Below are 20878 nucleotides of genomic sequence, written 5' to 3'. Positions count from 1 at the left end.
TATTGTGACTTTGCTTTATTGATCTCAAATTTTCTGATTTGAGGCAAAAACAATTTGCCAAACTATAAATACATATAACCCTCTGGTAATTCACTCAGAATAAGTGCAGGATATGCAATAGGAATATGCATTGTGGATATTAGTTCTGGAATGTATAGTGGAGAAAAGAACTGTGCTTTTGTCACAAGGTGATCGTATCAAATAGACTAACTACAAATATATGTAAGAAAGACATTTTAACTACATTCATCTTTTGCTATCTTCATTGCCTAGTATTCGTCTGAAATTACAACTTTACCTGCATGGTAAGCACTCTGAAGCAAAGACTTTCTTCTTTGGTTCTTATCTGTATCATACCTGATACTTGATTAGGGTTCCCAGACACTACTGTAACACAAAAAATATCATAATAACTTATAGTTCAGTGGTTCTCAAACTGGGGTCTGGGGTTTACTAGTGGTTTGTGAAGACCATGCCTGGGTCTCTTTCTTACGTGGTAGTCTGCAGAATGAAAGGTTTGCCGAAGTAAAGCTGTAATTAATACCATAATCTTTCAGAATGTTATCTTTTGAGCTATTTCAGAAATGAGTTCTGATTCTCTACCTTATCTCTCAGTTTTACAGGAGATTCTAAACTAACCTCTAGCATGCGTTATGTGGAAACACAGTCCATGCAAATTGGAGCTTCGTATATGATACAATTCAACTTGGTGATGGGCTGTGGAGAGCAATTTACTCCTCACATGGACAACCAGGTGAAACTGGAATACTCCACCAACCACGGCCTGACTTGGCACCTTGTTCAGGAGGTAAGGCAGATTGGCTAGTAACTTTTGTGTTTAGTGACACACTGCTTTTCATAACATTTGCAAGAACATTATCTGGAAGTCTGAAATACAAAATTGGGGAAGAAAGGGATTCATTTATAGAGGAAAAAATGGGAATGCTTACGACCACTACAACATAGTGGGTCACACTTTTCCCATGCTACTATTGTAGTAAGATATAGCTGCTATTTGCTGAAATGTGGTTTTGCATAAATTCTTTCTGTCGTCAAGCTCAATCATTCCGTAGACCCAAAGTACATCCCTCCTGGGGACTAGTAATGATATATGAAGCCTCTTACCTCAAGTCACTGGTTCAAATCAAGCCCAGGGTAATAGTGATCAACAGTGAGCGCCATCTCTGGCTTGTTATTTGCCTATGTGAATTGAAGTCTCAATCCTTTTCCTATAACAGAAGTGTGATTATTGCATTGGTCTTAATTTGCATCTGTGTTGTCCATGTCAACAGAGAGACCAAACTCTGACTAGCCAAGAGAGTAAACTAACATCTTATCCTTGAGCTCCCTAGATGGCAGTTGTAAGGAAGTTGTAGAGAAGCATGTACTGTGCAGTACCGATCCTGCAGATATGCAGGGAGGATTTCAGTGTCCAAGACTCCAATCCAGCACTTTTCATGAGTAATATAAAAGTTTTTGTGTGTCATGTTGTGTCTTGGTACTTTATTTTGGGGGGCAGAGTAGATAAATGGCTGTAGCCTAAGGTTTAAACATTGCATTATTCTCCCTTCAGTAATGCTTCATTGATTGAAATAGTATTCAGAGCAAAGCAATACATACTGTACTTAAATGGTGTTCATGTCATTTCTACTTGGAAAGCGCTGTAATAGTCTCTACAAATAGATCCTACTGGCAGGTGTTTGGAGTTTGTCCTTGGCATTAAGGAGAGATCAATTCCCTTTAGTTTTCAACGTCCTTGTCCTATCTCAATTGAGTTGAGTTCAGAGGAAAAGCCTGCAGCTGAATCATTTTTCCCACATCACCAGGTGTTACCATGATGAAAGGATAAGAGTGGAGGTTATTTGTAGTATGCTGCAAGGAGGTAATCTAGCCAGTAAACAAAGCACTAATTAATTAAAATGTCTGAAAGTTCTATTTGCTTCTCACTAAATGATCAGACTGCGTTTATCAGACCTTTTATGAGAGATGAAATGGAGAAAATGTTTGGAAAATTGCTAGAAGGAACCTCTTTCTTCAGAAGAAATATTCAAAATCACATAGAGCTGTGAGAGCTTTGGTCAGTATTTTAATATTTTTAGTGGATGGCTGGGGTGATTTTAGATTATCTGATTTCTCTAAAGATAATTGCAAAACATTAATATATATTGAGCTTCTTTAAACTTTAAATGCAAATATTCTCAGTCACTAAAAGTACTTTCAAGTTATCATTCTATTGTTAGTTATATAGCAAAATGTGCTAGCTGCTTTCCATTTAAGTCAGGTCATAGAATCATAGAATATCAGGGTTGGAAAGGACCTCAGGAGGTCATCTAGTCCAACCCCTGCTCAAAGCAGGACCAATTCCCAACTAAGTCATCCCAGCCAGGGCTTTGTCAAGTCTGACCTTAAAAACCTCCAAGCAAGGAGATTCCACCACCTCCCTAGGGTTCCCCATTACAGTGCTTCACCACCCTCCTAGTGAAAAAGTTTTTCCTAATATCCAACCTAAACCTCCCCACTGCAACTTGAGACCATTACTCCTTGTTCTGTCATCTGCTACCACTGAGGGGAATGATCACGTCCCTTGATTTGCTGGCAATGCCCCTACTTATACAGCCCAAAATGCCATTAGCCTTCTTGGTAACAAGGGCTCACTGTTGATTCATATATCCAGCTTCTCGTCCACTGTAACCCCTAGGTCCTTTTCTGTAGAACTGCTTCCTAGCCATTCGGTCCCTAGTCTGTAACAGTGAATGGGATTCTTCCGTCCTAAGTGCAGGACTCTGCACTTGTGCTTGTTGAACCTCATCAGGTTTCTTTTGGCCCAGTCCTCTAATTTGTCTAGGTCCCTCTGTATCCTATCCCTACCCTCCAGTGTATCTACCACTCCTCCCAATTTAGTGTCATCTGCAAACTTGCTGAGAGTGCAGTCCAAGCCATCCTCCAGATCTTTAATGAAGATATTGAACAAAACCTGCCCCAGGACCAACCCTTGGAGCACTCCGCTTGAAACCGGCTGCCAACTAGACATGGAGCCATTGATCACTACCCGTTGAGCCTGACAATCTAGCCAGCTTCCTATCCACCTTATAGTCCATTCATCCAGCCCATACTTCTTTAACTTGCTGGCAAGAATACTATGGGAGACTGTATCAAAAGCTTTACTAAAGTCAAGGAATAACACATCTGCTGCTTTCCCCTCATCCACAGACCCAGTTATCTCCTCACAGAAAGCAATTAGGTTAGTCAGGCATGACGTGCCCTTGGTGAATCCATGCTGACTGTTCCTGATCACTTTCCTCTCCTCTAACTGCTTCAGAATTGATTCCTTGAGGACCTGCTCCATGATTTTTCCAGGGACTGAGGTGAGGCTGACTGGCCTATAGTTCCCCGGATCCTCCTCCTTCCCTTTTTTAAAGATGGGCACTACATTAGCCTTTTTCCAGTCATCCGGGACCTCCCCCGTTTGCCATGAGTTTTCAAAGATAATGGCCAATGGCTCTGCAATCACATCCACCAACTCCTTTAGCACCCTTAGATGTAGCGCATCTGGCCCCATGGACTTGTGCTCGTCCAGTTTTTCTAAAACCACACCCAAGGGTACTGGACACTGGTGTGGTCAACAACAACAGGAATGATACGGAAAAGATAATGGACTTGCATTTATTTTCATTATAAAAAGAGGTTTGATGATAGAGGTGCATACATTGTAAAAAGAAGACTGTGACTAAACTGCCTGAGAATGTGAAGGAATCACATACAGGAAGACAGCAAAAGGACACAAAAGGGTTTTTGTAGAATTATACCAAAGGCATCTGTGAACATATTGAAAAATATAATTAGACATCCACGTGGAGGAGAAAACATCACATAGTAATAATGCTAGACAGACCTGCTGTAAATGGGCCATATGGTCTCTTCTATCCTAAACTGTTGCTATTATGAGGTTACTGAAGAAAGCCTTTGGCTCTTCTTAGGATCCTTCTGGCTCTCAGTTCTTTGCTCTGCCATCTGGACCACACAACCTCCAGATTCACTGAATGTGATTCACCTTCCAGAAAGAATTCAGTTCCTAATGTTGCCTTCAGATTAAACCTGATATTGAAATGTTTTACTTTAAGGAATGCCTTCCAAGTATGCCTAGCTGTCAGGAGTTTACGTCAGCGAGTATCTACCATTCCAGTGAATTCATGCAGTGGAGGAGAATTACAGCCCTGTTACCACAGAAAACTTGGTAAGAGACTACATATTTTGATGTAATTATTCACTTAACCTTGTATTTATATCACAAGGAATAAGCGAAATCCTGCTGCCTTGCTCAAGCCAGGGGATGTATTGTCTGAGTAACGGCTGCTGGATTTGGCCCAGATACAATACTTCATCAATGACCATCTTCCTTACATGATTAGATTGTGAAGTATTGGTAAGAACACCAGGTGTTTTTTCAAAGGACACAGTACACACTAAGACTCTGATCCTTTAATGAGCTCTGCATTGGCATAGGGATCTGCCTGCATGGAGCTCACTGTAGGAACAACACCCACATTATTTTGAAGAGTCCACCAACAAAATCATTCATTAATAATAATAATTTGTTCCTTTATAGCCATTTACACCTTTGAAGTTCTGTACAAACGTTAACTAATCATTCATTTCCAGGAATTGTCACCCCTGTTCCTCTTTTACTCTAGAGGTTTTCAAGAATAGCGTTCCCTCTTGCAAAGGAAAAATGACCAGAAAGTCCTACCCGGTTCCTTTTTCTTGTAATTGTAATTGTTATGCCTTCATTCATATTTTTATTTGCTTAACTAGGTGATGTCTTACATTATTTATTATGACTATTATAATATTCAAATAATAGATTATTATATGTCTGATTAATTTTCACTGATTCCTTCATTTAAGAATTAAATTACTCCATCATTCCAGTTAGAATTACTCCTTGCTTATCTTCAAACCCAATGTATCATAGCAGCTGGAATTAAAGCCAGTGTAGATCAATTTTTCATTGTTTTTCCTGTCCTTCGTAATTTTTCGGTACTCTCCATATGCTGGCTGCAAATCATTTCATTTGCATGTCTCCAAATATTTTGTATAAAGTATCGGTCAGAAAATACTAAACATCCCCATTCAAAGGCCAATGAACAAATAGTTAGATTATAGTAGTCCCAATCCTGCAGGGTGCTGAATGACCTGAGATGTCAAATCTGGGAGGCCTAAGGGAACTGAGTAGCTTGCAAGAGGCTTTTCGCACTTTTTAGGATTCAGGTCCGAAATAAGTTGTTTTTAAACTCAGGCCTGGTCCACACTACAGCGTTAAATCAATTTAAACAGCGTTAAATCGATTTAACGCTTTACCCGTCCACACTACAAGGCACTTTAAATCGATTTTAAGGGCTCTTAAAATCGATTTCTGTACTTCTCCCCAACGAGAGGAGTAACCCTAAAATCGATATTACTATATCGATTTAGGGTTAGTGTGGACGGAAATCGAAGTTATTGGTCTCATTCTTTTACTGAGCTACCCAGAGTGCACCGCTCCAGAAATCGATGGTAGCCTAGGACCATGGACGCACACCACCAAATTAATGTGCCCTAGTGTGGACGCATAAAATCGATTTTATAAAACCAGTTTTATAAAACCGGTTTTAATAATTTCGATTTTATGCTGTAGTGTAGCCGTGGCCTCAGTAGTAAGACATACACGGTACCTAAAGTTATAATGCAAAATGTGCAAGTGGTATTATTACAGGCATTTTTTCATTTTAGGTTTTCTAGACATATGTGATGACAGAAGAAAATGATTCCATTTTCAATTTAGGAGACTTGTTTAAAGGGAAGAGTCACAGTCAAATAATAGTCAAGTTACTGGTTTATGCCATGCACAAAAAATTAATATATCCCATTTTATCTTGTGTCTGAAGGGATTTCCTTCTGTTAGTAGAGTTTTGTATGTCATTAAAGTACAAATAATCACTGTGTAATGTGGACAGACCCCAATCGGCGGTGAATGGCATCAAACCTGGGACCTCTGTAGCTTGAGCTAAAAGACCAGACTCATCAAACTCCAGCTGGTCTAGCTGCAATTAGAGGGAGATAGGGTGTTACATGAAGCAGGCATGGGTGCTGCACTTTACTTCCTGTTCATAAAAATATTTTTTTAGGAAACTGTGACATGATATTGAGTATTCCCATTGAGGGGAAAGGGGGGAGTGATGGCATGCCCTCCATTGGAAGGTAATATGATACTCTGTACTATTCTCAGGTGATATTATTTTTTCCTTCATTTTCATCAGTGAGGAGTGGGGATAGGACACAACTACACAACTGACACTGATGAGATTAGTAGTAGTGTTTTGTTTGTTTGGGCACTTGCTATTAGAAAGGAAATTTCTGCCCTTGCAAGTTTGAGGTGTGCTGTGGGTGGGGATTGGATATACAGAGGACCCCTGAGCTATCTGGACTGTACAGTTTTTTTGTGTCCTGAGGTCCTGTATAAGCTGCACAGCCCAGGGAGGAGCCCTGGGAGGAACTGTACCAAGCCCCTCTTCTTCTAGAGATTGGGAGAATATGCTTTCTAAGATGCAGCATATGGGAGCTAGCTGAGCCATCACCTACTCCAGGCCCCTCTGATCTCTTCCCACCCATTTGTTCACCTCCTAGCTGCACTGAGGACCTGGACCCAAGGTCTGGGTAGCCGTAGTGCAGCCAGGTGGTGAGGTACCCTTACTCCCCTCTATGGCCATGTTAGTACTTGAGAGCACAATTTAGCTGTTGATGAATCCAAATTTTAAATAAATCAGCAGTTCTTTTTCTTATCTGTTCAGAAATCATTTGACCTCATGTACAGATATTTTTATTATTGTAACTGTTCATTCTGTATGTTTTCTGAGATGAAAATGCAGCAATAGGTCCATTCCATCCCTCTAGTGTCTCTATTACTCACTTGGGACCAAATCCTTAAATCTGCTTGGAGGCCACAGAAACACAATTCCTCTGGTGTTGTCAATTGGTTCAGTGAACTGCATGAATCCTCTGAATCAGAGCCTTTTGTAAATAGGAGCCACAACCTCTGCTAAGGCCCAGAGCCAAAGATGATAGTCAGAGCTGTAGCCAGAGTGTGCAGGGATGCTCTGAGTTCTGCCTCTAGTTTCTGAGAGAGGAGTTTTTCCTGTAATGCAAAAAAATGCAAGTCCTTTTGCTCAGGTCTTGAACAAGGAACTAGACTTGGTGCATATTCACCAAGGGACTGCATGATTTTCCTTTTCAAATGAGTCATTTAAACAGTGTCTTTCCTTGGCATAAATCTTTTTTAATCTTCTGGTATTTTTATGCTGACATATGCATCTGTAAATGTAGTGCATCCGAGTAATCATGGCTTTACAAGGTCCCTCTTTTAGTTGAGATCTGTTGGATTATAAGATCTATTATAAGGAATCTAATTGCATAGGAAAAATCAAAGGTATGCACCTGTTCTCTGAAATTGTATTATACATGAATAGAACATTTCTAACACTGATGAAAATTTATTTCAATTTTATGAAAGACATTTACATAAGAACAGGCCTTAATGAGAAACAAACAGCTGTCAGTTTGCTGACTTCATAAACAAATCAACACCTAATGACTGAATGAGAGTTTCAGGATAATGGAGTAAGTGTGATTACAGTATCTCAGAAGGTAGCAAATATAATTTTTATCAGCCTCAAATTTGCATTGGCTCCTCAAGTTTCCTTAATACCAGGAGAGAATGCAGCATTGTTTTAAACTACCTATCACAAAAATTCCGTGAGAAAGAGGAGAATGTTTTGCTTGCAGTACCTTTTCTGCTTTTGGGAATCAGTAAGATTTCTTTCATTTTTCTAACTGTAATGCCATAACAATAACTTACATTTGACGTCAACCTGACTCAAATGTAATATCAGGAAGCCAAAAACAGATTTTGAGCCATATAAAAAGTATAAAATTTGAGAAACAGTTGTAACATTTTGAAGGTGCTCTTCCTCTGTAATTTTTTTATACAAATTTTTGATATTACACTGTTTGTTTTAGTAGGTGGCCAAATGGTGATTGTCCAGACAGCCAATTTTTTATCACTGAGAATGCAGCTGACACTCTGCCTTTTATTCTTTTTTCCTTAATCAACATGGCCTTTTTAAAATCTTGATTGCAATTTTAAATAGAGTAATCCTCTTAAACGGGTTGGTATCTTGAGCTGCAGTGTAGCTTTGGAGAGCTTTCAAAAAGTATGGGAGGAACTGTTTTTTCCATAACACTGGTCTTGCAACCAGTCTAAATACATTTTCTTTAATTCAGACAGACACTTAGATATGTAAAGAGCTCTTATTATTCAGAGCCATGTGACAGTCATGTTCATTTTCATAGGGTTCCTTCCAATCACTTCTATCCAATTTACCCCTGTGCTGTAGTAAGGAAGAAATCTGCACCGTTTGCCTTGACACAGATCACATTTGCATTGAACACTCACATTTGCATTAAAATGGTATAGCTGGCTTGTTGAGATTCCAGCATAATGGCTGAGAAGCTCTTTAATTTTTTTTTTTTTTAACAAAAAGACAAAAAAAACTCACCTCACATTCTGTTCTAGTCCTAGTCAGTGTAATGAGTCATCTTGGAGCCTGATGAGTGCTGCTGAGCTAATGACTCATCCCTCAGCCTGAGCCTGATGATTCATCCCTGAGCATGATTACCTGAGGGCTCCACATCAATCAGCCAGGGCACAGCCAATCCACAGGTGCAGGTCTCACCAGGTGACCCCCAGGACCAGGATATAGGCAATGAGAGCTCTCACTCCAGTCTGCTTAACATCACTACCTCACTAGCATGGGTGGCATGTTTGTAGAAATTTTGGTGGTGCCCAGAACCCGCCTCTGCCCAAACTCTGCCCCACCCCCAAACTCTGTCCACCCACCTGCCCAAGGCTCTGGGTGGGAATTTGGGTGAGGGAGGAGGTCTGGGGTGCAGACACTAGGCTGGGGCAGGGGATTGGGGTGCAGGATGCAGGCTCTGGGAGGGAGTTTGGGGATGGGAGGGGTGCAGAGGGATGGGGTGCAGGGGTGAAGGCTGTGGGGTGTGGCTGCAGATGAGGCATTTGGAGTGTGGGAGGGGCTCAGGGCGAGAGTAGGGGTGTAGGGGGTGAGGACTCTGGGGCTGGCAATGAGGGGTTTGGGGTGAGGGAGTGGCTCAGGGCAAGAGTAGGAGGATGGGGGGTGAAGGCTCTGGCTGGGACTGAGGATAAGGTGTTTGAGGTGCTGGAGAGGCTTGGGGCTAAGGCAGAGGGTTAGAATGCAGGGGGATGAGGACTCTGGCTGGGACTGAGGATAAGGTGTCTGGGGTGCTGGAGGGGATCAGGGCTCAGGCAGAGGGTCAGGATGCGGCAGGATGAGGGCTCTGGCTGGGACTGGGGATAAGGTGTTTGGGGGACTGGAGGGGCTCAGGACTAGGGTAGAGGGTTGAGGGTGCGGTGGGGAGGACTCTGGGGGGGCAGAGCTGGGGATGAGTTTGGGGTATAAGCAGGCTACTCTGGGACAGGGCCAGAGAGGACTCCCCCCAGCCCTTTCCCTGCCAGCAGCAGCAAGCTCTGGGGGAGAAGCCCCCCTTTCCTGCCCCCCAGCAGTACCCTGTCACTGTAGCCTCACTGGGGGTGAGGGATGGGGCTGCCTCCTTGCATGGGGCAGGAGTGGTGACTGGGGGCAGAAGGAGAGCCCCTTGTGCTGCTTGAGGGTCCTGCCGGAAAAGGGAAGGGTTTGAGGAGGAAGGGCAGGCTCAGAATCAGTCTGTCCTGGCTGTGGAGATGGAGGGCGCTAGGACCCTGCGTCAGAAGTTGCTGGGAGGTAACGTGGAGCTGCTCAGGGAAGAGACAGTCAGTGATTCTCTGCTCCCGGGCCCGGGAAAGATGACCAGGGGGAAGCAAGTCGGGGCCACGGAACACTCGGGGGGGGCATGCGGGGAGGTATAAGCAGGGGGGCACCCGGTTCCACATATTGCTGAAGCTGGGCCCCTGGTTCTGAATATTGCTCGTGCCCGAGCACCACATGGCTATGGAACTCGCCACCTGTGCTCACTGGGAGTGTCCCCTGCCACTTGGTGGTTCTGACAGACTGCTCCTGCTCCTGCGCCAGCCTTGTTCCAACCCCATTTTTAATTCCTGCTCTGACCCCTGGCTTAAGTCCCCAGCATGACCGCTAGTCCTGACTGCCACAGTTCCAACCACTAGTCATGACTGCTGCTGCTTTAACTTCGAGGAATGATCATCCATCAGTTGCTGACAGTTTGAGTAGGCTGCCTCCTTTTGTGCCCAGCTGCAGAAGCTGAAATGGAAACCCCTGGAGTTATGTCTGTCACTGAGATCACAGAGATGGTCCAGAGTCTTCAGGATCAAGTTGCCCAACTGCATCTGGAGAATGCCTTCCTCCACTCACAGATCCCCACAGCCACAGATAACCCCAGTACCGTCAGCCATGGTACCTTTGGAACCCAGCCCAAAGGTTTCACTGCCAGAAAGATTTGATGGGAACCACCAGAAGTTCTGTGGTTTTCTTAATCAGTGCTTCCTTTTATTCCTGATGAGTCCTGCGATGTATCCTGATGATCAGACCAAGGTGGGCCTTATTATAAATGTACTGACTGGTGAAACCCTGAACTGGAGCTAGCCCCTCCTGGAACAGGCCAGCCTGATTCTCAGTAACTTTGACAAGTTCATCCACATCTTCTCTGTAATATTTGATTATCCGAATTGCACCTATACCATCTAAGCCGCACTGCAGTTTCTCCAGCAAGACTGTCAGCCTGTGTCTACCTATGCTGCCCATTTTCAGCATCTGGTTGTTGACAAGAGTGGAACAAGGTGGCATAGATTCAGCATTTACTCCAGGGTCTGAACGACGACAGGAAAAATGAATTGGTACAGGTCAAACCTCCCATTAGTTTGGATTTGTATATTGAACGGAGGCACCAGATTAAGAGTAATTTGTTCGAACGATGCCAAGAAAAGAAGAGGTCATGCACACAACTCCAGCCTTGTCCTGTTTCATTCCAGCCATCCCCTTGAGCTGTCCTAGAACTGGAGCCTATGCAGAGTGATGTGAAGAGAAGACACCTCATTAATCAGGGGAAGGAGTATGGGCATCAGGAAAGCTTTTTGTACTGGGGGGCGGGGCTAGTTTGCCATTGAGTGACCTCTTAAATCCAGGCTTTCAGCGGACCCAGGGAAAAAATCATGTCCAGCCCCATTAGAGGGTTTGCAGCTGGATGTAACCTCACAGTTGAGTTCTCTAACGAAGCTCACTCTTCTGCCCATATGTATCTTGGCAGCCGTGAACTGTCATCCTCTGCACCTGCAGGTCTTTCTCCATCTCTGGGTCTCAACTACACCTGAGGTGAATTGAACTCAGCTTGCACTAATGAATTCTGGTACCTCTAGCAATTTCATGGATACTGGATTCACTAAGGTTAATCAACTTCCAGTGCGAAGGAAGCCCACCCAAGATCTAGTGGTAATGATTGATGGTAGCATGCTCTCCTTTTCTTCAGTTGTCCAATAAGCCATGCCCTTCCAGGCTGAAATCCAAGATCACCAAGAGACTCTGCATTTTAATTTAATTAAGTCACCACACTCTCTGACCATGCTCAACATTCCATGGCTCTCAGTACATGATCCACACGTCTTATGAAAGATGCTCAAACTATGATTTGAGTTGAGCTATTGCCGAGAATCGTGTCTAGCTGAGTACGGGCCAATGAAACAAGAACCAGCACTGAGAAGCTCACTGCCTTCTGTGACCAGCAGATTAAAGGAGTTAATGGCACATTAATCCCTGCAAAATATCAAAAGAGTTTTCTGATGTATTTGATAAAAGGAATGCTGATATTTTATTCCCATGTAGATTTTGCCCCATCGATCTCCAGTAACGGGCTAAATTTCCATTTGGACAAATGTAATCCTTATCAGAACCAGAAATACCTTGATGCAAATCTTGCCAAGAACTTCAGCCATCCATCCATGTCTTCTGCTAAGGCCCCAATTTTGTTTATGAAAAAAGAAGAATGACTTCTTATACCTTTGCATGAACTATCGTGCCTTGGATGAAATCACCGTCAAGAGCAAGTACGCTTTGTTTTTGGTAAACAAGCTATTGGGAAGAATTGGTTCCACCAAGGTATTTACCAAGTTTGATCTTCATGAGGCTTACAGTCTAGTCTGTATTTGGAAGGGTAACAAATGGAAGACAGAATTGCACACCTGTTATTATGATATTGAATATCTGGTTATGCCTTTTGGTCTCTCCAATGCCCCAGCCACATTCTAGCTCTCTGTCAAGGACATTTTCAGGGATGTTTTAGGCCAGTTCATGGGGTCTATCTAGATGACATCCTCATCGTCTCAGAAAGGTGCATATTTCCTGATCCAGGTATATACAGACCATAAGAACTGGAGTACCTGCAAACAGGAAGGGCTCTCAACCAGCATCAGATCTGGTGGTCTTTTTTTTCTCCAGGTTTAATTTCACCATGACCTGTTCCCTGGAATGGTAAACCCAATGCACTGTCCACAGGGAGAGTAGCTGGAGAAGAAAAATATGGCACCTGAACCTGCCATAGTCTTTAAGCCTGCCACTTCATTGTTGTGATGGTGAACAATGACTTGCTTTCTCATGTGAAGCCCCTCCTACCCTACATTGCATTTGCAATAAACCTTATGTCAACTGGTATGACTTAGTTCCGAACCTGAAATTCTCTGTCAAGAATGAGATTTTTATGTTAAAGGACCGGATCTATATCCCCAGTGGTGAACCACATTTAGCAACACTCCAGCTATGCCATGAATCATCCCTGGCTGGCCATTTCAGCCACTGGAAAATGTTGAAGCTGGTCTCTTGATATTTCCCATGTCCAAAACTACATGCATCCCTTGAGTCCTACATTGAATCCTGTGATGTCTGTGCTCAAACAAAGACCCCTTAGTGCTCTGATTCCACTGCCCAGGGATCACGGTTTGTTTCACACTTCTGACAGGAATTGTTCAAGTTCCTGGATGTTAAACTGTGTGCTTTCTCAGTTTATCAATCACAGACTGATAGGCAGACTGAATGAGTGAACCAAATTCTGCAGCAGTACCTCCATTGCTTTGTGAATTATCATCACCATGACTGGGTTTTCCTCCTTCCCTTCACCAAATTTGTGTACAGTAACTTCTCACTTAAAGTCATTTCCGTGTTACGTTGCTGATCAGTTAGGGAACATGCTCATTTAAAGTTGTGCAGTGCTACCTTCTAACGTTGTTTGGCAGCCATCTGCTTTGTCCACTGCTTGCAGGAAGAGCAGCCTGTTGCAGCTAGCTGATGGGGACTTGTAACCAGGGTGGACTGGCAGTCCCCCTATCAGCTCCCCCTGTCAGCTCGCCGCTCCCCTAGGTTCCCTGTGCTGCAGCCGCCCAGCAGGCTATCAGTTGCTGGGCAAGTCAGCTGTCCCTCCCCTCACTGCCATGTGCTGCTCTTGCCCTCTGCCTTGGAGCTGCTCCCCGAGACTCTTGCTTGCTGTGCAGGGAGGAGGAGAGGAAAAGGGGCACTAATGTCAGGGTGTCCCCCTTCCCCCTTCTCCTGCACTCCGCTTACCCCTTCTCCATATAGAGCAGGGAGGGAACATGAGAGACAGAGAGAGCCTGGGGCAGCAGCTGCTGTCTCAACTTCCTGATCCACTTAAAAAGACAATGCACTTAAGAGTGGGTCAGCTTACTTAAAGGGGCAGTGTGCATCTCTCTTTTTCTCCCACACACAAGGGGTGTCTCTATCTCTGTCTGCTATGCTGTCTTCCCTCCCTCGTGTTCACGCTGCCTTGTATGAGAGGCTACATTAACAACGTGTTAACACTTGAGGTCTCAGCCAAGTGCTAGTTCATAATTTAGCAGCAAGACATTCCCAGAGAAATATCCCTCCCTCTTCCACCCTCTAACTTCATCACTCAACCAAGCTTCACAATCATCATAGCTGTGAACAGTATCAAATTGTTTGTTTAAAACGTATACTGTGTGTATATCTATATAATATATAGTTCTTTGTCTGGTGAAAAAAATTTCCCTGGAACCTAACTGCCCCTATTTACATTAATTCTTACTGGGAAATTGGATTTGCTTAACATTGTTTCTCTTAAAGTCGCATTTTTCAGGAACATAACTACAACATTAAGCGAGGAGTTACTGTACAGTAGTTCCAGCTACTGATCAACCCCCAGAGTCACTTTTATGCCAACTGTGGTTTCTCCACTCGTTTTCACCTGTCCATGCCACAAGCCTCCTATGTACCTGCAGCCTATGACCTAGTCAGTCACCATCACTGCATCCAGGAAAAATTGAAAGCCCATCTAGATTCAGCCCAAAAATATTACAAGTGTTACACTGACCTTCATGAGTGAGCAACTGCTCCAATCACAGTTGGAGATAAATTATGGCTCTCAACACAATACCTTGATTCTACTTGGCCTTCAAGGAAGTTGGATTATCGATATTTTAGCTTATTCCGAGTCATCCAGCAAATCAACGCTGTGGCCTTCAAACTCCAGCCGTCTAGAGGGATGAAAATGCAGCCAGTATTCCATATCTCTTTGCTGAAAAAGCACATCAACAACTCCTTCCCCAGATGAGTACAACCATCACCTCCACCCATCATGGTCCAGGGGTCTGAGGAGTACCTGGCGAAGCAAATTTTGGATTCCAAGCTATGTACCTTGTCGAATGGGAGGGTGATGGTCCAGCTGATCGTTTGTGGGAGCCCATTGAAAATATACATACACCCGACCTACTTTGAGAATTCCATCAATTAAACCTGGTCCAAAGACCCCTGGTAGGCATCTTTTGAACGGGGGGAGGGAAGGAAATGTAATGAGTCATCTCTGAGCCTGAACCCTATAAGTGCTGCTGGGCTGATTAGTCATCCCTGAAGCTGATTACCTGAGGGATCCACATGAATCAACTGGGGCTCAGGCAGTCCACAGGTGCAGGTCTAACCAGGTGACCCCAAATCCAGGGATATAGGTTCTCAATGAGAGCAGCCACTCAGTCTGTTCAATATCACTGTCTCACTGGGAGTATCTCCTGCCACTTCGTGGTTCTGACAGACTACTTCTGCTCCTGCTCCAGCCTTGTTCCAACCCCATTCTTGATTCCTGCTCTGACTCTGTCTCTGGTCCCCAGCCCAACCACTAGGCTTTACCACTGCTGCTTCAACCCTAGGCCTGACCATCCACTTCTCGGTTTCTGACAAAGTGATCAAGCTGTTTTCACATAAGCTCTTTATAAGAAGATTTTGGCCACATTTCTATTGGTCTAAAAAGTTCAACTCAATACACTTACCACCTGTAAATATGAGAAACAAATCTCATGCCATAGCTCAATTAAAGGACTTCCTTTCAAATCAGTGCACCAAGTTTTAGCCACAACACTCTTTAATAGTAATTGGAGTTGGAGCTATAGCCCAGCACACCAAGTTAAGGACAGAGAATATGTACTCACTTCCATTACTGTTGCTCAGTACTCAAACCCCACATTGCAGTTGACATAAATCCTACTCCACATTCAGAATCACAGGCCAGGTCACTGAAACAGTTCCATATCCAGGAAGACATGTTTGGAGGAGAGGCTTCTTCTTGTAGGAACAGTCACCTCTGTTGGCAGTCAATGCAGTGGCACCTATTGGTCTGTCACTGTTGGTAAATTGCAAAGCATCTCCTGCACAGTCCCGGTTACAGTACTGTGTAATGCATGGCCAGCTGCAGCATCTCTGAAGTGCTGCCACATAAAATGTGAATGAACTTTTAAATTCCACATCCCATATGTTGCACAACACTGCACAAAAAGAGATGTAAATTGTTACCAGTGGGTCTGCTGGTACTGTCCCTTGTGCAGAGCAGTTAAGAGCCTGATGGTATAAAATCTCTTTGCTTTCACCTCTGAGCCCTGTGTGTCCTGGCATCCCCTGAGCTGTGCACCATGGGCAGTCAGTAGAGGCAACTTGGGGGAAATCAGGGAAATGCCTTTTATACTATACCTTCTTGACTTTTTTTGCTGCAGGAAACTGTGCATAGGACTCATGCTTACTACTTACACAATAGAAAACATTCAGTGGAAATTAGGTGCTTAATTGTCCTTTATGCCTTTGAAAATGTCCCCCACAGGTTCTAGTGCTGCATAATTGAGTTTTGTGAAGCTATGATCATCATTTAAAAGCAAGGGAATACAGAGATAATGCTTCCACTCCAGTAACTTGGAACAACAATATGAGTTAAATAATCTGTCAGTGCATTGTTTTTAAAAACAGTCTTTTACAAAAATATTTCTCCTTGTGGTCAGTGGCTTTTTTATTTCCTTGAACCCAATAAGAGCAAATACCGATTGTTATGGTTCTTCTTGTGGGATTATTTTGTTTTAGCCTCATTGTTCAATATGTGCCCTCTGTCTTATTTATGGCACACTATTCAGACCCTACTATGAAGACACAATTATTAATTTCCTCAGAGTCCTTGCTATGGAGCTCATCAGTATAGTATCCAAGGGCTTCACAAACATTAATTAATTTATTTTCACAAACCCCTCCTTTGAGGTGGTGGGGTATTATCACCATTTTACAGATTGGGAGCTCAGATACACAGAAATGATGGTAAAATATATCCATTAATTTTGGGTGTCCCATTTGAGATGCCTGGGACCTGACTTTTCAAAGTACTTAGCATCATATAGTACTTTTTATATTCAAGCACAACTCTCTGCTCAGCACTTCTACAAATCAGGCCCAGGGTCTCAGGTTGTCACCTACAAAATGAGGAACTCACATTTAGTGACCACCTGGGAAAAGTTTGGTGTAATGATTTGCTTAACATTACACAAGAATTCTTTGGCAGAAGTAGAGGTAGAATCCAATTCTCTAGGACAGCATTCAGCCATAAGACCTTCCTTTCTCTCCCACAGTCCCCTGCCTCATTTGCTCCGCATCTACCAGCTTCTGCAACAAATGAGCTAGAGGTCCTATGAACTACAGCTTGCTTTAACATAATCATGATTCATCCCCAAGAGAGGTCCATCCTGTGCACTAAATGAGGCACGGGTCCGGAGTGAAAAATAGTATATGATCATATTGTTAAAGATGGTGTCATAATGCATACATGCATAAAGGGGTACAGGCATACTTAGTTCTGGCATTTCTGCTTTTTAGTACCTGACTTTGCAACTTCATTAACATTCTTTTAACGTTTTTTGTTTTGTTTTGTTTTAACATGGCCAAAGCTATGTATTTTTCTCTAGCCTTGTTCTCAGAAATGGCTGAAATGAAGAAATCAAATTACCAGCAGGACAGAAACTACAACAACCACAAAACCTGGGTTAGGGGTGGGGAATGTTACACCTTTAACATATAGCATGAAATTACAGGGTTTGGATTTCATTTGAGTGTCTAGCCAACAATGGGTCATTTAAAAAGTATTAACATAAAAGCAAAAATTGATTATGTAAAACATATCTGCCTCTAAAAACTGATTAAAATGTCAATAACCAGATTATAAATTCTTGTAATATTGTCTCAATAAAGTGAAACTTTTGCATTCAGTAAAAATGACACAACTGTTAGTGAATGGAAATAACGTACAAAAAAAATGTTTTCTAAAATGACTTGTTTTAAATAATACAGTACCCGGCAGGCAGTGTTACCAGGCGAGGTACAACCTATTTACTCACAAGCTTGCAATGTAAAATCTCTTAAATTCAATCTCCAGCCATTCTTTTCTAGCTTTATGTCTTATCATCCTCACAGAATGCTACTGAACGGAAGTTTGCTCCTCTACATAAAGTTTTAAACGTCATGTTTCTGTTAAGCATAAAGTGTTTGAAGCACTTCTGTAACATTCCTCAGAAATGTCATGAATAATTGGATTGTCCCTCATTTTCTCCTGCACATAAAGGTGCTTCTGTCTAGAAAATTAGTTTATCAAAATCTATCGTCAGTTGTGTCAATCTCTTACAAGTAGAACTGTAGAACTAGTTTATTCTGTATTTCTGCTTTGTTGCATTCTAGCCTCTTGCAGAGAGTTGTGTAAAGCATTACAAATAAAACAATTTTGTTATTAATTTTAAGGTCCAGTGCTACACGTTTCCGTTGGAGTCAGTGCTACTACACAGTCCAAGATGAATGGGCTTTAGACAACATCTACATTGGACAGCAATGTCCAAATATGTGTAATGGACATGGCTGGTGCGACCATGGCGTATGCAGGTATTGCATGTTTGCCAGTTCCTCCGGAAATGGTGACTCTGAATGTTGCTGGGATTTTACGTATTGTGTTATAAGGATGTTAGGGCACCTAGAGCTTTGGAGACGTATCTTTCGATCATTCAACATCTAAATAAATAAATGAAATAATGTATTGGTTAAACCATTATAGCCAGAATAAAAGCTAACAGTTCCTCCAGTCCCCAAAGCAAAGCAGCCATATACCTGGTGGATCCAGGCTGTAGAGGGATCCTTCAGTGGGGTATGGCCATCATAACTGCATCTACTCCCACATCACCATCCTGTCCCAGGCATAGGGAATATGACCAGGACACTGCTGTGACCAGCTGATCCCATGTTGTCAGAGTGGACCCCTGGGTGGGTACTATTTGGCAGGCAGTATCACACTGAACTGTCTTTAGGCTTCTATGACTTATACCAGGGACTTGGCTAGCGCTAATGGCCTCAAGATCATCTAGATACCACAGTGACTGGCATGTTTTAAAATAACTAGAGAGAGAAAAAGATATGATGGTATTTTTAAAAAATATAGAGCTTGTGGATATAGAGAAAGCATAACCAATTAATATTTATTCACATTGTAAAAACATAGAAAAGTATAGTAAACTCACAAATTTCAAGACCTCTTGAACACTGCAAAGTAATCAATGTGCTCCACACCATGGCCAAAACTTTACAGGGACAGCAGGGATACAACTAAGATCCATCTACACCAAAAGCAAATGCCCCTGCCATGTGAGCAGGAGGAAAACTTCTGATAGCTGTTATTATTCTAGAATCTAAGACACAGAGTTGAGCTGTGGTACATGTCCACACAAGATAGGGCATTACAGGAGAGATTTTCCAAGTCACAAATGGAAGTCAGTAACCCAAATTGACTTTTACTCCCCATAGTATCATTCATTTACCTTCCATCCCAAAAGATCACGAGTGTTTTGACTATATAAATGCAGGTATAACTAACCACTAAAATGTAGCCATCATTTCAGAGACTTTCAGAGACAGCAACACTATGTAACTGTAAATGGAGGAGAAGTTTTGATCATGGTCACTAGGACAAGCCCCTGTTCTTAAATATCCCATGAAACTTTTTGTAAGGACAGATTTTTAACAGTTCATGGTCCCTTCTGTGTGTGGCCAACTTGTATATGCTCTAATTCCAGTTTGCTAATACTCTCTCCAGTTTGCACACTCGTTTGTAGGAGTGTGCCCATGCAAATCAGGGATTGTGCAATACACAGGTCAGAAGATGTGCAGAAGTGTGCAGGCTTGTTTGGAAATTTGGCACGTAGTACCCCTGTGAAGAGAATAGCCATTACATTTTTTGTCTCATTGGAAACATCTACCTACATAGTAGTTTCTGTGTATCTGTTTCAGAAGGGCTGAACTGACCATGCCAGAACCTGAACTTGTGATTCCAGGGAGTCTGATTATTTCACACCTAACTTGGAAGGGCTGTTGCATTGCTTTAAAGTAATTGTGGATAACATCAAGTAGAATATATATATATCTTTAGGAACCTGGTGTCTTTATGCTTCTTTCCAGGTGTGATCCAGGATACCAGGGCACTGAATGTCACCCTGAGACTTCTCTCCCTTCAACTGTAATGTCTGATTTTGAGAACCCAAATGGTTTGAAGACTGAATGGCAGGAAGTTATTGGAGGAGAAATTGTAAAACCTGAACAAGGCTGTGGGGTCATTTCTTCTGGATCTTCCCTCTATTTCACCAAGGTACGGCCAAGAGTTGGATAAATTAGAAAGACTTTATATATATCTTTTAAGTGGAACCTAATGTCGTGTACGGCAACAAAGAAGGAGATTGGTGTGTGTGTGTTAGGAAGAGTGACAAGACTAGATGACAGTACATAAATGCAAAACAGATAAAAATATGGATAGTGTGCAGAACAAAGCCAAGTTAGTCTTTTTACAGACAAAAAGGATAGGAATGCAGAAGTTGATTGTTCGCCTAAGAAATACCATGTGTAATGGGAGGAAGTAAAGGATCAGTGATGTACCTGAGAAATTTGCATATTAATCTGCTATTGTTTATAATAGGATTTGTATATATACTGTATTTTCTTTCAAGTAATTTACAACTCCCATTAGTGACTATTCTTTAATTCTTTTTCTTAAGAAAGGGCAGTAGTCTTTCTATCAGAGGCTAGTTCTTTCCCTACACCCTCAAAGCATTCAACTTCTTGTGAAGTCAAAGAACTGTAACTGGTGAAAATACAGATATGTTACTCCTCCAGCCTTCTGTAAAATGCCTGGTTAGCTCTTATGAGATACTTTGCATGACTCAGTTGGCTCACACATAAAAATAACATGAAACAAAGAGAAAATTAGGAAATGTGCAGATCAATAATATATAATCAGATGAAAGCAAAAAGATACTTTTATAACCAAATTTAAGATTAGGAGAACGGCTTTGTGGTCACAGATTTACTTTTTTTCTTACATTACCCTGGTTGTAATATCTGACTTTCATTACAGAAAGGAAAACTATACACATAGTTATGTGGTTTCCTTTTACAAGCCTGATCCAACTGTCACTGCAGTCAATAGAAGTTGGATCAGATCCCCA

General features: G+C 42.4%; 1 protein-coding gene across 4 annotated transcripts in view; it reads left to right on the top strand.

Annotated features, from left to right (window-relative positions):
* The window catches only part of RELN (reelin), a 480031-nt gene that overhangs the window by 340059 nt on the left and 119094 nt on the right, over positions 1-20878 (top strand). For all 4 annotated transcript variants that reach the window (XM_050925235.1, XM_050925228.1, XM_050925256.1 and 1 more), the window contains exons 21-24: positions 616-808; positions 4122-4234; positions 18138-18275; positions 19839-20025. In XM_050925235.1, the coding sequence (XP_050781192.1) occupies positions 616-808; positions 4122-4234; positions 18138-18275; positions 19839-20025 (631 nt within the window). The remainder of the gene's footprint in view (positions 1-615; positions 809-4121; positions 4235-18137; positions 18276-19838; positions 20026-20878) is intronic.

This window comes from Gopherus flavomarginatus, chromosome 1 (genome assembly GCF_025201925.1).
Source record: "Gopherus flavomarginatus isolate rGopFla2 chromosome 1, rGopFla2.mat.asm, whole genome shotgun sequence".
Classification (NCBI taxonomy): domain Eukaryota; kingdom Metazoa; phylum Chordata; order Testudines; family Testudinidae; genus Gopherus; species Gopherus flavomarginatus.
This window is presented reverse-complemented; position numbering and strand designations above follow the sequence as displayed.